Consider the following 15,670-nt stretch of genomic DNA (forward strand, 5'->3'; position numbering starts at 1 on the left):
TCTACATTGCTAGGTGTGTTGCCAGTTGGGCAAGAGAAGTGATTATTCCCCTCTATTCAGCACTGGTGAGGCTACATTTGGAGTACTGTGTTCAGTTTTGGGCCCTCCACTACAGAAAGGATGTGGAAAAATTGGAGAGAGTCCAGCAGAGGGCAACAAAAATGGTGAGGGGGCTAGGGGCATGTCTTATGAGGGAAAACTGAGGGAACTGGGCTTATTTAGTATAGAAAAGAGGAGACTGAGAGGGGACTTAATAGAAGCCTTCAACTACCTAAAGGGCGGTTCAAAAGAGGATGGAGCTAGACTGTTCTCAGTGGTGGCAGATGACAGAACAAGGAGCAATGGTCTCAAGTTTCAGCAAGGGAAACTTAGGTTAGTTATTTGGAAGAATTTTCTCATTAGGAGGGTAGTAAAACACTGGAACAGGTTACCAAGAGAGATGGTGGAAGCTCCATCCTTGGAGCTTTTCAAAACCCAGCTAGACAAAGCTTTGGCTGAGATGATCTAATTAGGAACAGTCCTGCTTTGAGCAGGGGGTTGGAGTAGATGACCTCCTGAGGTCCCTCCCAACCCTAACTTTCTATGATTCAATGAATCAAGTAAGAATTTCCCTCCATGTCCCCTGCTCCTGGCGCCCCTCCCCCCATTCTTTTCTGTGTTCAGTGGCACCTCCCCTCTCCTCTTGGGAGCTGGGCTCAGCTGGGTACAGTGGTGGGTTCCCCTCTGAACCTGTTCCCAGGGTCATGGAGAACACCCAGGCGGACGAGGCGGAGACAGAGAATCTTCCCACTGCTGTTCCTGGCCAAGCCCAGATCTTAATGCAACATGGCTGGATCAGGGTAGGAGTTTCCCTGGAGATTCTGCTGCTCCTTAGCCAGCTCAGGGTAGCAGTGCATGAGAGGAATGGGAGGGGAAGTGCTGCTTAGCACAGAGGGAAGGGTGGGGGTGTTAAGCAAGGTGAGGATTCTTATCTGCTGCATCCTCAGTGTGGCCATTTCAACCCCTCTAGATCTGCCTCTGCTTGTTAGTATATACTGAAGGAGCATTTATCCTTCTGCATTTTAAATGATGTGTACATATGATATTGTCTTGACAAAGGGATTACCATTTTTACTCTAATAAGATGAGGTTCCCTTCTCTTCCCATCAGTATGGGGGAAGAAGCTTCTCATTTTGCATTCACATACAAGGAAACCTCATTAAATACGTTGTCATTAAACTGCTGCCAGAAGCAGCATGTGCTCAGTAATAAAATCAACTATGAAGTCTATTAAATGCAGCCAACATTGAGCATTACTATAAAACACATGGTCCATATTGGGCAAACATAATGATGGGAACCTACCACAAGATAAGTTAGCAAATCTGAATAAGATGCATGGTAGTGCCCATCGCACTCAGTCTCCCTTAGTGCTGACTCTTTTCCAAGTCATAGTGAGCAGAGCCCCCACAACATTAAATAAGTTTCAACTTCCTCTTCAGTCCCACAGTGGAGCTATACTTTTCTTTTTCATTTCCAATGATTCCCAGGGCTGGAGTAACCCTTCAGTGGGCCCTAGGCAAACAAACTCATGGGGTCCAGGCCAGTCAGGACCCCACTCCCCTACCCCCACCCCGGTGCTGCTGCTCCCAGGGCTCAGAGCTGCAGTTAGGGAGCATCCGCTGTGGCGGCAAGGCCAGCAGAGGGGAGGGGAAGGGAATGGAAGATAGGCAGATGGCGCCATTCACACCGCCACTGCAGAGGGAAGGACCAGGCCACAGAGGGAAGGACTGGGCCCCCCTGCAGCTCAGGGCCCTAGGCATGTGCCTAGTTTGCCTATGCGTTAATCCAGCCCTGATGATTCCTGTTTCTTCACCAGTCATAAATGACTGGCAAATGTCAAACAGCAGAGCCCCAAACCATTCATCCAGAATCTCTCTGTTGCCCCTTTTCTCAGCCTGTCACTTATGATTAGTGTGGCCCCACCCTACATGAGGTTGAGCTGGACGAGGCTGCATCTCATCTGCATATTATTTTTTGAAGGATCCTGGGAATTGTGACAAGAACACCTGGTTTCAGTCATGAATGGGAGCTAATTAGCATATGGATCCTTTGTGCACACACACATACTGATCAGTGCTGAGATGTGGGGTCCTCCTGGCTTGAAACACTGACTCTGTTGGGGCCCAGCCCAGTGAACTAATGGGAAACCATAAGCCTTTTGGCTTTGAACCAATATCATGCATAGTTTGTACTATATGTAAGTAGGTACCAAAGTGCTGCTGGAAAGTGTTTATGGAGTACCTGTGCTACAAGTTGCAGCAGTTCCAAAAAAAAGATAACATGCATCAATTCTGGTTGAACTAAGTCTATGGATACCTATGGTAATTTACCCATATGCAAATTACTATAGGCATGTTTATTTCAAAGTCAGGGTTTTCAGATTTGCCCCTCACTTCCATATTCTCAGGGAGAGCAGAGACTGACAGTAAGGGGGTGTGAGAAGAAGTTGGGGGGACAGAGCATGGGGGGCCACCTGACCCTGTAAATTTATTTTCCCTGCTGTAGCAGTGGAAGGGGGGAAAAATTCAAGACAGACTTCCAGTAATTAGATTCAATACCTGGAAAATTATAACAAATTTATAACAAATTGGTGTTGTCATCTTATAGTTTGTAAGAAATGGTATATTTGCAAGAGTCCATTTTGCTCTACATTAACTTTATCCGTTCTAGCAACACCTTGCTCCTTCACTGCCTGAGTTCATGTTTGGTGCTGAAATTTTATTTTTATCATGTATGGTGATAAGACTTAGATAAGGTCCACCCAGTTTAGTCTCTCTGGAAGTTCTTTGGCTTTTGTATCAGACTGCCTGAAGATTCCCCTGGTCACTTTTCAAGGCTTCTGGTATTCAGATACCTTTTCTCTTGTCTAGAATATGTTCACACTGAATGCCCCTATGCCAACATACTTTAAGATTTAATGTTTTTGTATCTGGCCATGTTGTAGCTGATTTTTTGGGGGCAGGTTCATATGCAGATGGCGGGTGGTTCTCCTTCTTCAGTTTATCACTTGTAGCAGTGTATCCTTGCTAGAAATGCTTCATAATATTCATTCTTATGGAGCAGAGAATTTCATGGTGTCCCAGAATTTGCATGCATTATAATTGATATATTGTATGTAAAAAATTACCTACCTCTCATAGTATGGTAAATCTGAAACAAAATACACAGCTGAGAAGAATTCATTGCATTCAAAAGCTTCAGTCTATCCTAAGCATGCAGTTGGACCAAGGAAAGATCTCCCATAAAAAAAATAACTTGCTTTGTGCATATTTCTTGAACTATTATGGCCACAACATCACTCCAAAACTAATTTTATGTAAAGTTGTGTTTATAGTTCAGAAAAAAAAATTACTAATTAGAAACAATTATGGCTGCTGCAGTACTCAGTAAGGATGGAAAACAGTAGTTGCTGATGTGTGTGGAAAATGATATCCATAAAAAAGTAATATGTATTTAAAAGAATAGAAATGCTTGAGAAGACTAAAATGTTCTCTTAGTGAAGTTTGTTCCACAGTTTATGTATTTATTATTAGAAATTTTGAAGGTTTTTGGGGGGGAGGAAAAAACCCTAATCATTCATAACTGGTAATTGAGACAGTTGAAATAACTTGTGTAAAATTGGGCTTACAAAATATTTGCTTGGCTGAAAACCTTGTATGCTATATTTTGGCTCAGAACGCATTTTATGGATGATTTAAGAACCATTGAAAAGTGCCGTTCATAAAAGGAACCCTAAACAATATGTACCTACATAAGCTTAAACAGCACAACTATTATATCTACATACTGCATTACTTTCTCCAGATAGACTGACTTAATGTGACGTTGCTTAAGAACAGACCGAAAAAAAAAAAAAAGAGCAAGCTTCTTGTCTGTTTCACATCTCACTAAGTTATGAGCCCCTGTAGGTACGACCTCAACTATGTAAGCTGCCAAAAGTAATCACCACTTGGGTCCCTAATTCATGTTTCATATGCCACTACTGCCCGATTAAAATCGTCTGCACTATTTCTGCTTTCAAATTCATTGTTATTACCACATTTAAGAATTATTATTCTTTAATTCTCTTTTAATAAATGCCTCCTGTCACAGAATCTTTTGACACTTGGTAGTAAGTAGCCAAAAAAGAAAACAACCCCAAAATACAACACACACTTTAGTTGCCATACTTTGTTTTCAGCAAACAGATATGCAGATGCCTGGCAGTAATAGACCGTAATGGAAATTGAAAACCTTATAAATAGTAACTATTTAACATTGTGAAAATGACAGGAAGGCTCATAAATGGATATTTGACAAAAGAAGTAGAAACAGTAAATTCTTCCATGTATTTATAAGGGACATTTGTAAACTGCAGTTGACTTGTAATAACGATATTTATACATTTCCCCAATGAGGAATTAAATCTTACCACACAATTCCAAGAAGAAGCTTAGATAAAATCTGACTGAATATTCCATTTATTATAACTCTCACATTCCTTTTAAAAATAACATAGTATGATCATTCATATTAAAGCACCAAGAGGTTCATTTTCTTTTTAAAATCTTAGGGTGAGTGCGCTGTTTTTTAACTAGGACATAGAAGTTTAGGGCCTAAACATTATTTATGATGTGGCTGTAAACAGCCAGCAGAGAATTCTCATTGCTGAGGGGAGCTCTATACTAGTATACACCCAGCAGAACTGGTTTCTTTGTCAACAGGTCTCCCAGCTCCTGAGATAGAGGTAGCTGACCATTATATGCAAAGACTAGAGGAAAAAAAGGCAACCTATCAGTATAGGAAAGCAAATAAGCTAATATCAATTGGAAATAGTGCAAACATAAAACAAGAGAAAAGAAACAGTTTAATATTATGATTATATATGACAAATTGGCAACTGAGACAGGAATCATTTACTACTTAGTGTTCACAAAAATGTATCCTGTATTCTTCTGTACTTGGAATATATATGGCATGTGTGAACTAAATAAGGGCACTGTTAATTTTTTTTTTAAATATCCTTTGTATAGTCTAAAATAAATGTAATTGCATTTTTATTTTTCTTCAGAAATGCCTTTTCCTTTGATGCTGCACAAAACCAATGTTGGTATTTTGAGGAACTCATGAAAGTCAGTAATGAACACCGTTATGCACATGAATATGGAGGCTTCAACATCACTGACAGAGATGAACCAGAAGCACTGCAAAATCATTTAAAGGAAACAGTCACCAACAGGCTGCAGCAAAATAACCTCTTTATCACTGGTGCAAAGGAAAATAAGCAGGGCTTGTTGGATCCTTCTGAAAGATGGATTACTTCTGGCTACATTCAGCCCATTAACTCTTCAGTATCTTTATACCAAAAGGAAAGCAATGAAGAGCTCAGAATAGAACAGAAGAGTACTGAATTTTGCCACAGTCCCGGTAGTGAAGGTGAAGATCCCAATAAAATAACTACCCATACTAAAAGAAACATATTCAGAGAGCCAGTTATGGCATGCAAAAAGGGAAGAATTCTTCAGTGTTCTGAGCATGATGGAGAAAAGTAAGATATACATCTCAGATCCATTTTTATATAACCTGTCATAAAAAATGAGCAGTCGTAATCCAAGATAAACTTCTAAATTTTTTATTGCGCTAATTGTATAGTTGGAAGAGATGTTAGAGAAGCTTTCAAGAACAAAATGCCTTTGTTCAGATCACCCTTTGTTAGGCAGTATACATGAGGTCAGTTGCAACAAATTATCCACTTTCAAGATTGTATGAAGAGGCAGGGATTTCTTAGGGTGATATCTTTTTATTGGACCAACTGCTGAGATAGAGTTAGACAGGTTTTTGAATCCAACACATGCAGGTCAACTGATGAAGACTGTCTTGCATTGAAAAACTTGCCTAACTTTATCCCAACTGTGCAGCATGGATCTAGGGCTGCTACACTGGTAAATTTGCACCCCCTTTTGATTTCTGAGCCACCCAGAGTTTAAAACCAACTGTGGCAGTAGCAGCAGCATTTCTAGTCAGGTAGTGCTAATGAAGTCAGTTGACTTCTGTCTCATAATCTACCCAATCCCCTCTAAACTCTTCATTTCATGGTGTTAATGATACTTTCTTCTTTTCAGTGGTTTTGATGTTCCACCAATCCAGGTATTCTTTGTTCTCCAATTCTGTTAGCTGTTCCTGGCAATGGCATTGTAATTTCACAGCACTGCAGATTGTGTCTCACACATTCCAGTGAAGTTATGTTTGTTTCTGCTTCAATCTGAAACTGAATAATACAGCCCTAGGCCCCTAAGCTTCTGGTTTGGGGCTCAGTAGTGTTTTTGGGCGGAGTGTCAAAGACATCCCAGAACTGACTTTTAAGATCTTGGCATGCTAGGGATGGATGGCAGGGGAGCTGCAAGGGGTCTGATCCATCTTGTGGCAACACAGCCCTAGCCCCTTCCCTGCCATCTGCCCCAAGGCATGCATGCACCTGCTGGTAGCAACACGCTGGGCTGGGGCTTTACAGACCCTGGTGCAGCTGCTTGCAGCATCCTCACCACCTGCTGTGAGTAGCCTGGGCACTATGGCAGGTGGTAGAGGCCTGTCCAGGCTGGCTGTGGCAGACAGCCAGGAGGCTGCAAGCAGCTGCATAGGGGCCTGCAGAGCTGAGCCCAGCTGATTGCCAGCAATGGGTGCACATGCATCCCCGGGTGGATGGCGGGGGAGCTGCAAGTGGCCGATCCTTGTTGTGACAGCACAGACCCAGCCCCTTCCCCATTGTTCATCCCAAGGTGCATGCTAAGCAAAATGCATTTGAATGCCATACTTCGGCGCATATGCTGGGGGTTGCCAACCCCTGTTCTAGTTTATTTTTAACTGGAGAAAGAAATGTTGTTGTTTTATATGTGATGATGCACCTTACCATCTGCATCCCCTTTTTCAAAATTCTAGATCTACCCATGGTTCAATAAAAGATATCACTCTAAGAAATCCTTGCCTCTGGCATAATTCCTGGACCATCATGGCTATATCAATCAGTCCAACACTAGCATAACATTCTGAAAATCATTGAAAAGTGTGTTTCTTCATTTTCCTTAGTATTCAGAAAGGAATCCTTCTTTTTAAGATGTTCTTAAACATGTAAGATGTAGCAGTTTGATTATTTATTGTGGAATTTATTTACTTTCAGAAAGATTGCAAAATTTTAATTGATTCCATTGAAATCAAGGGTACGGAATGATCCATTATGAAACCTAAATACTTTTGAAAATGTAGATTTTTTTTCTAAATATTGCATTTAAAATAGTATTGGTTTTGATTTTTTTCTTAAGTTTAATCTTCAAATGTAAGAACCTAACTATTGAAACCATATCCTCTTTAATAATGATGATCACTTATACTTTACAGTCTGTTAGAGAGAAGCAAGACACGTTCTTTTTTCCCTGCAATTTTGTTGTTGTTTTTTTTTAACCGAATTGATTAATAGTTTAGAGAGAAAATGTTTTGTTTGGGGGAGAGGAGTTGGTTTTGGCCCTCCTTCTTCCAATATCAGATTTTAAAAAATATGCCTTCATTTTTACTAAGTTAACTTAAAAACATATCTGTTGGATTGTGGCTAGAACCTGTTATAAGTTTGAAGTAGCTGCACATCATAAAATAAAGTATACAAATAGAAAGGAAAGTTGAACTATTTCTCATTCCCCTCCCCACCACTTTTCATTTGTATGATAAATGCTATTTTGGGGGGGTGCGTTCAAAAATAATGTGGTCAAAACATACAAAGGTGCCACTGGACTTGGATTTCTTCATCATTCTTTTTCTATAGGAAGAATGTAGCTTTGTTCCATGAGTTGCCCAAACATTTATAAATTAGCAACCACTTGACAGATCTGAACTATATGAATGTTTCCTTCTAATTACCTTGACACCCTGCACACAAATGTTTTCAAATTAATGTATATATTTAAAAACGTTTCTAATGTATTATTTTTCTGAAATAGTTGCACTGTTTAAAAATAATTTTAATTTAGGTTTGCACTTCTCAAGATTTTGCCATCTATTATATATGTACAGGGTCTTCATAAAGTCCTTGTGCACAACCTATGTTATTAAAGTGCACAAGGACTTTATGAAGACCCTGTATATGCTTCCACTCATGCATCAAATTTTACTGGGTACATATAGCAGTTAATGACAGAGCATCCATTTCTTCATTTGCATAAAGCTTTATTTTTTTTATGTTGACAGCTTGGCAGCTACAATAATCCAGTCATATTGGCGAGGTTATGTAATTCGCAGAAATATTCATTTCTACACTAGACTACATGTAGCAGCAACAGTGATTCAGTCTGTTTGGCGGAGGTACCAAACCAGGAGAAAAACTTCCCTCCACAAAAAAAAATGTAATCAAGTCACATGCACAACAGAACAAAAGAATAGAGCTGCCACTCTTATTCAGGTTCATTTGCTACTGTGTTGTTTATTTGGCTTCATTTAGCTTAGTAGGAAGAATCTGATTACCTGTATTTATAAATGATGTTCTTTCTTTGTTTGGGCGGGTGGGGGGTGGAGAAGAGTTGTTTAAATAAGCAGTTGATGATTCTAGCAGAAAGGGGGTTTTTTTCCCCTCCATAATGTCCTGTGTAATCCATAATGTAGTAAAAAATGTATGCCTTATGTCAAATGTTATTCCCTTGTATAAGTCAGGACTTGATTTCACTTTATTGTTTCAGTCTGGACTAATCATTGTTATGTATCATCTATGGACTGTTACAAAAGCTCTAGTTTGTAAATTAAAGGGACACTTCCAGGATTTTTAACCTTTAGATAACCTATTCTAAAAGTTGTTCTATATTGTAGATCTCTTGTAAAAATGTCAGAAGCATGAAAATGACATTGGAGCATAAATGCCATTTTTAAAATCACGTAGGCACTCTAGAACCTAAATCTCATTTATCGTCAAAGGGTTTCAGTCACTTTTGAAAGTTTTGTCCCTTCCCAATGTGTAATTTTATACTGGAATCTGTTCAGGAGGACTTGTTTTCTGGGAGTGTAATATGTGAGAAGCAGACAAATAATGGGATAAAGAAGGATTTCTCTTCTCCCTAAATTCTAGAGATGTGACAATCGGAGCAGAAGTCACTTTCGTATGAGGGCTGTCATTTCTTGTCACTGGAGGAGTAGAGGAGATGAGATAATAACTTAATCTAATTTAAATCCAGCCAGTCTAAACTGGTGTATAGTATGCCAGGTGGCAATGCCATTACTGTTGTTGTATAATATGAACACATAAAAATATAAAGAATAATGTTTGCATTGAAATGTTAGAGGTTTTGTTACTCTTTGCATGGACACTGTGCTGCTTTTTTTTTCTCTGTTCACAGTGGTTAAAGGCCAGCAGAGTACCCAATTGGAAAGCAGCTCTTCAATCTTGACATTTTCATTATGTTTATGATCAGTCATTACAGTTTGTGACAGCCTATTGTAAATTATGAGGCAGAGAAAATACAGTGCTATTATTTGCACATACTTATTGGCAGAGAGAAGGAAATAGCAATATCCTTAGTAATTTATACATTGTGAAACTCTGTGAGCAAGGGAAGTTGCTATCCCAGTTCTAAAAAATCTGTCATAAAACAGGAATTTTCCTTTAAACCCATGCTATATATAAATACAGTAATAAAAATAACATCACTGTGTATAATAGTGCCTCTTATCCTAAAATACTCCATAGGTCTTTACATGTGTTCCTAATATCTTGCATCCTTTTCCAATACTTAAGTCCTTATACTTCTGGTTTATGTTCCTTTTCAACATAGAAACTTTTACTATCACTACTAGAAAAATTGTTTTGTTTTGTTTTTTTTAATGGACCAGACTGTAAGTGTGAAGATGAGGGTGACTGGCCTAAGTTAATTGCATGAAATGGCTGCAGGACTTATCACTAGTAACTGGTAGAAATTTGATGCAAGTGTATTTTTGTGGTCTCAGTAATTGGAAAGTTAACATTCAAGCTTCTTTTTTAATATTGTCTTCCTCCTCAGTTTATAATAGGCCCTGAAGGAATTGTGAAATAATTAATTAGTTGACCTACGTTTGTAGTTGAGGGAGTTTCAGGATTCCATTCTGCTTGCTTGAGGAGAGCCTCTTGAGTATTCTAAGCTGTAGACATATGCCGGTATTTAATTTGTCTTGTAGTTTTAAATGTCACATAAAGTTCAAAAAACAGATCATTGAGCCATTAAACCAAGGTCTAAGATGTTTTATCTTCCTAATGGGATAACATAGAGAATCTGGATTTGGGTTTGATCTATGGCCTTGTATAACATGCTTTAAATTTTTTGCTTAGGCATTTTGGAAGGGTTTCCTTCTGAGGAAAAAACTGGCCAGTGCTCTTGCTGCTGTTAAAAGCGCTGAAGTGGAGGATGACTATGAAGAAGTAAATGCGGATGATTTTACATTTGATGAAGTAAGCATCATTGTTAATATAAAACCTTCATATAAAATGCAGTTATTTTAAAACTGTCCTATGGGTGTTAAAAAGAAAACAAATAACATAAGACATAAGAATTATATGATGAACATTGTAATTATATGTTGGATATTGTATATAACCAGAGGAAAAGAAGCATTTGGTTTATAGAATTAATTTAAATGTATTTGTCATGGATTAATGGTTTCCTGCTCTTTGAAATGTTCCAGTAGCTACTACACTATTAATGTCACACCCAAACTGAAGTTCCATCTATTTCTAGCGTCTGGGAACAAAAAATGGGTAAGAGAAGTGACTATTTTTACTAGAAAAAATACAGCATTTCTAATATTACTGTTTATAGTGTATGGAATATAAGGTGCAGCAGCATAGTTCCAAAAATATTACAAAATCACAACTTGGAAGAAAAGACAAACTAACCCAGACCCCGCTGTCATCAGGGATTCCAGTGAACCAATAAGCATGCTGTCATTAGTATAATGTTTATTAATTTGTTTAGCAGTTATGCAGACATGAAACTGGTGGATATAAACTTGTTAAAGGAAAAACAACATATTTGTTTATTTTTAACAAACCTGGATGTCAAACACATGCACATAAACAAAAGGTGCAGCCAGTAGGGTTGCTTAGTAGCTACCTAACTTCTCTGTTCAGGAAAATGACTCAGGGGATCAGGATTTTTAGTACAAGAATAATTTAAGAAGAAAGTAATAACGGGCGCATCTACACATACATTAATGCACCTTTTCTAATGTGCATTAAATTTAGTGCCTCCAGTATGAGGGCACTTTTGCACAGGGCAGGTTTGATTTAAATCAAATAGATTTAAGTCATGATTTAAAATACTGGTCAGGAAGCCTCAATTTTAATCAGACAAGGTTCTTTGGGTAAATCTGGTATTTTTTTATTAGACCAACTAAATAGTTGGAAAAATTTTTCTTAGCAAGCTTTTGGGTTTAAAAACCCTTCATCAGGCTGAGGAAGCATCTGCAGTTGTTATGTGCTCTTCCTGGATGGAATGAATAGTAAAGAAAGCGGAGGCTGGTATGCATACAAGAAAGCCAATCAATGAAAATGTAAATTGAGGAGTCAGTAGGTGAGAGACAGGCTGGTGGGGTGGGGAAGGGGCATGAATGTAGCAGGTAAGTAGTGGAGAGGTACCTGGGGGCTCAGATGTCAGGCAGATTATAATATCTCATAAATCCAGTGTCTATATTTAGTCCATGATTTTTTGTATCCAGGAGGTTGATGAAGTGAAGTTCATAAGCTTGTCTGGGAAAAGTGTTTTGTAAATACCCTTTGAGGATTAGAACTAAGAGATTGGAGAGAGAGAGTGGTTTTCTTGTGAGAAATGTGTCCCCACCGGTAGGTTAGGCCCTCCAAAATGCTTTTCAGTTGGCCAGTCAAATTTTAGCAACAATCAGTATTTGTCACTGTGTATCACACTTAAGAGTCTGAGAGTATAAACAAACACTTAAAAAAAAGAATAAGAGACAGTCCTATCAACAGCATGTTTGGCTTTATGCGACCGTAATACAAGGCACAACCAAAGGTTGTCAAGACTTCTGGCCAATACAGTATCTTGCAATCTGTCCTTTTTTATGAAAAGACAATTCTCGATCATAGTCATAGGAATATCTTTGGTGTCTTTTATCCCTTTTAAGAACAACACACAGAACAAGAATAAACATAGAGGAGTCCAGAAATTTTGGAACCTGTTAATTTTTAAAGGGAGTCTTCACATCTAGAATATATGGTTCAGCATAAAATGAGTATAGAACACTAGTTGGAACCTGCCTATTCTGCTACTTATATATCCTATATTTATTTCTTCCCTTGCTGCTTTTCCATTTTCAAAGGAGAAAATGTGTCAGAGAAAGGAAACAGGAGGGAAAAGAGCAAATGAGTGGCAAAAGCCACTTCATATAAAGTGTGATTGACAAATATTTGCCACCTTGTTTCCTGTTAATTAATACAAACCTTGTCAGAAAGGATTTCGAAGAATGCTGGGGAAATAAGTGTATGGCAAATCCACAATTTCAGCGCCATGTGATATAGATATATTTGGAAGATTGTAGTAATTTGCTTTTCAGGTAAGTGTTTCCTTTAGCATTTTTTAAAAAAAGTATTAGTTGCATTGCATTTCTTAATATTACAACGTTTGGATACTAAATATGGATTCTGTAGAGAGAATTCTATCAGAGAGGAAAAAAACTATATTTGGGAAGCTTTATTTTATAATGTTGGTCTTCCCCTTCAATTATTGTTATCCTAAATATAAACATTATTTTAAAACAACAAATTAATTAGTAATAAAGAAAATTCAACCGTATGCTTAGGTCAGAAGTTGTTCCTGTGTTCCAGACTAAAAAGATTTCATGATCCAAGCTACAAGGAATTAGATATATATGGGTCTGTCTGTGGAGAAAACTAGTACTTCACTTTCCTCCTAGGTTCCTCTAATAATACTGATACTGAAGTCATTTATAACACTGGCTTCATTGACCACCTCCTCTCAGACAGCATGGAAGTTGATATTAATATAGAAGTGCAAATTCTTGGGGAAAAAATGTTTCTAAGCAGAACAGTATGACCCAAAGTTCTTGACTCTTTAGAAGCAAACTATATGTAAAGCCCCTAGGCTTCTGCTGGAAAAGATTAACTAGGCCCCATGTTACCTCATTTTGTGTGTAAAGTTCCTAGAAATGCCATGATAAATTTATAAGAGTAAAGATTATGATGAATGTAGATGAGGGTTAAATGGGACCTCTATGTAATTGATGGCAGGCAACTGAAATGAGATGTTTAAAGTAGAATAGCTTAGAAAGATGTATAAAAATAAGTATTCCAGGCACAGCATTTCTTGTTCTTGATATACAGAAATATTCAAAAGAATTAATATAAATGGACTCTACAGAAGTAGTAGGGGAACAGATATCACAGCAGTGGCCAAACCATGGCTTGTGAGCTGCATGCGGCTCACTGGCATGGTACTTGCAGCTCTCCAGAGCCAAAGCCCTGCTCACTTCTCTGCTCTGGGACAGCTGGCTCAGGTACTGGGCTGCCAGGGTGGGGGCTGCAGCTGCATTGCTTACTACGAGGTGCACTCCCCACAGGGAAAGCCTGTGTGGCTTGGCACTGTGGTGGCAGGAACTCAATCTTTCAGCCAGTGCCTGACTCTTGAACATTAAACTGGAGAAGTGGGCAGAGCTCTCTGGCCCTTGACCTTCAGTGGAGGACCAGATGTGGCTCCCAGGGTGAGTAACTCTGGCCATCCCTGGCATATCAGAACCCTACAGTAATCACTGGGTAACCCAGACAGGAAGAATGCATTTGAAACTTGAAAATAGATGCTGCAGACATATTATATCTGGATATTTTGACATTCTGGAGAATTTATTAGAGTGACCCTAGCATTCTGTGCTTAGCTTGGCTATTTGAGCCAGATCCTTGATGTTGTACCTCAGTGAATAAAGGCTGATAAGCATACCCAGTTAATGACACAACAGCCCTGTAATACAGCATATATGATAAGAAACACAATGCTGTTTATTTTTAAATAATTTTATTTTACTTGGGCGAATACATATTTAGGGAAAGATCTTTGGGACAAAAGGGTGGACTCAGCATGGATCCATTAAGTTTTATGCAACTACACCAATATGCAATAGATGAGGATTTGGCCCACTGGATGTAAAATACAATACAGTATTTATGTCTTTACCTTCTTTGACTTTTATGGACAGATGCTTGTCTTCTGTTTTAAAAAAGTAGATTCTAGTCTGGACTACTTTAGAAAGGAATGATGGAGCTGAGAATACCCCATAATAAAGTTTCTCTTTTGCTAGATACATTTTTATAATCTTACAGATTACAAAGTTCAAACCCAATTTCCTTTTTTATACCTAAATGTTTATTACAGCCACAAAATTCTGTGTATCTAACCATCTCAGAGATGCCTACAATAGGGTGGGTTGCCTGCCTGAAAATCTACTTCTGAAATATTTATAGTTGCTCAAAGACTGAAAGAATACTTTTCCTAGTTAGAAACTCTTCTGGGTCAGTAGTAGTAATGTGGTAGGTGTATGTACTCTATATTTAAAAAATCCCGCACCCATGACGTTCCTATTTTGTTTGGTCCAGCAAGGTTCTCACTAGTGGGAAGTGCTTCTCAGATCACCAGATACTGGTCAAATTTTAATCTGATGCATACTAAGGCAAAATGCACTAAGGCAAAATGTTTACTACTTATGAATGTTTTATGAGCCTCAGAAACATGTGGTCTCTGTCCACAAATACGTGCTAATTAGTAGGGCTGTATGAAATTTCACCAACCGTTTCATTTTGACACTGTTTTGACTCATTTCAAGCTCAAAACAGAGAAATCAAAATGAAAAGGGCTTTGAAACAGCCTCAAAACAAAACAAAGCTAATCAAAACGTTTCAAAACTTTCAAAATGTTTCAAGTTTCGAAGCAGCCAGCAGCCAGGTGGTGGGAGATGGGAGAAGCAGAACTCCGCTGCAGTCGGGCTGGAGAAGGGAACTGAGAGGGATTGATCAGTTTCCCTCCCGAGCTGTATGATCAGGCTGGGGAAGGCAACTCAGCCCAGCTGGGCTAGATTCCCAACCCCAGCATGACCATGCACTGGGGGGAAACGAACTGAGACCAGCTGGGCTGAATTCCCATTCCCAGCCCGATCTAGTGCTGGGGAGGGAAATTGAGCAATCAGGCTCAGTTCCCTTGCCCAGTCCCAGGCAGCAGCACCGGCTTCCCTCCCTCATTTGGCAGGCAGATTGGTGCCCTCAGCCCCAGGAGGACTGGTACAGTCCGGCAGCCCTCCTGGGGTTGGGACCTGATCTGCCTGCCAGATAAGAGATGCTGTTATGAGCTTCCCCAGTATAGCCAATGGGCAAAATGTCAAAACAGCTGCAAAACAGCCTCGCTGTTTTGATGAAGCAAAATGGAACAGCTGTTTCGACTCGAAATTTGAAACAAAATGCTGTTCTGTCCAAACCTCAAAACTCAAGTCAAAACAGAACAGTGCCATTTTGCACAGCCTTACTAATTAGGGGTGTGCAAAACGAGCCATATTTGATTTGGATTTGGCCCAAATCGGGAGACAGTGATTCAATTCAATTTTAATTACCCAGACATCTGCTGGGAGGAGCAGT

The 15,670-nt window shown here is 39.0% G+C and overlaps 1 protein-coding gene across 1 annotated transcript in view; it reads left to right on the forward strand.

The window, feature by feature from the left end:
* The window catches only part of LRRIQ1 (leucine rich repeats and IQ motif containing 1), a 220,636-nt gene that overhangs the window by 64,386 nt on the left and 140,580 nt on the right, over positions 1-15,670 (forward strand). Inside the window, exons 16-18 of the mRNA XM_019514814.1 lie at positions 5,093-5,569; positions 8,254-8,464; positions 10,355-10,474. Coding sequence (XP_019370359.1) covers positions 5,093-5,569; positions 8,254-8,464; positions 10,355-10,474 — 808 coding nt within the window. The remainder of the gene's footprint in view (positions 1-5,092; positions 5,570-8,253; positions 8,465-10,354; positions 10,475-15,670) is intronic.

The sequence above is a fragment of the Gavialis gangeticus genome, unplaced genomic scaffold (assembly GCF_001723915.1).
Source record: "Gavialis gangeticus isolate Ggan-Ray unplaced genomic scaffold, GavGan_comp1, whole genome shotgun sequence".
NCBI classification, from domain to species: domain Eukaryota; kingdom Metazoa; phylum Chordata; order Crocodylia; family Gavialidae; genus Gavialis; species Gavialis gangeticus.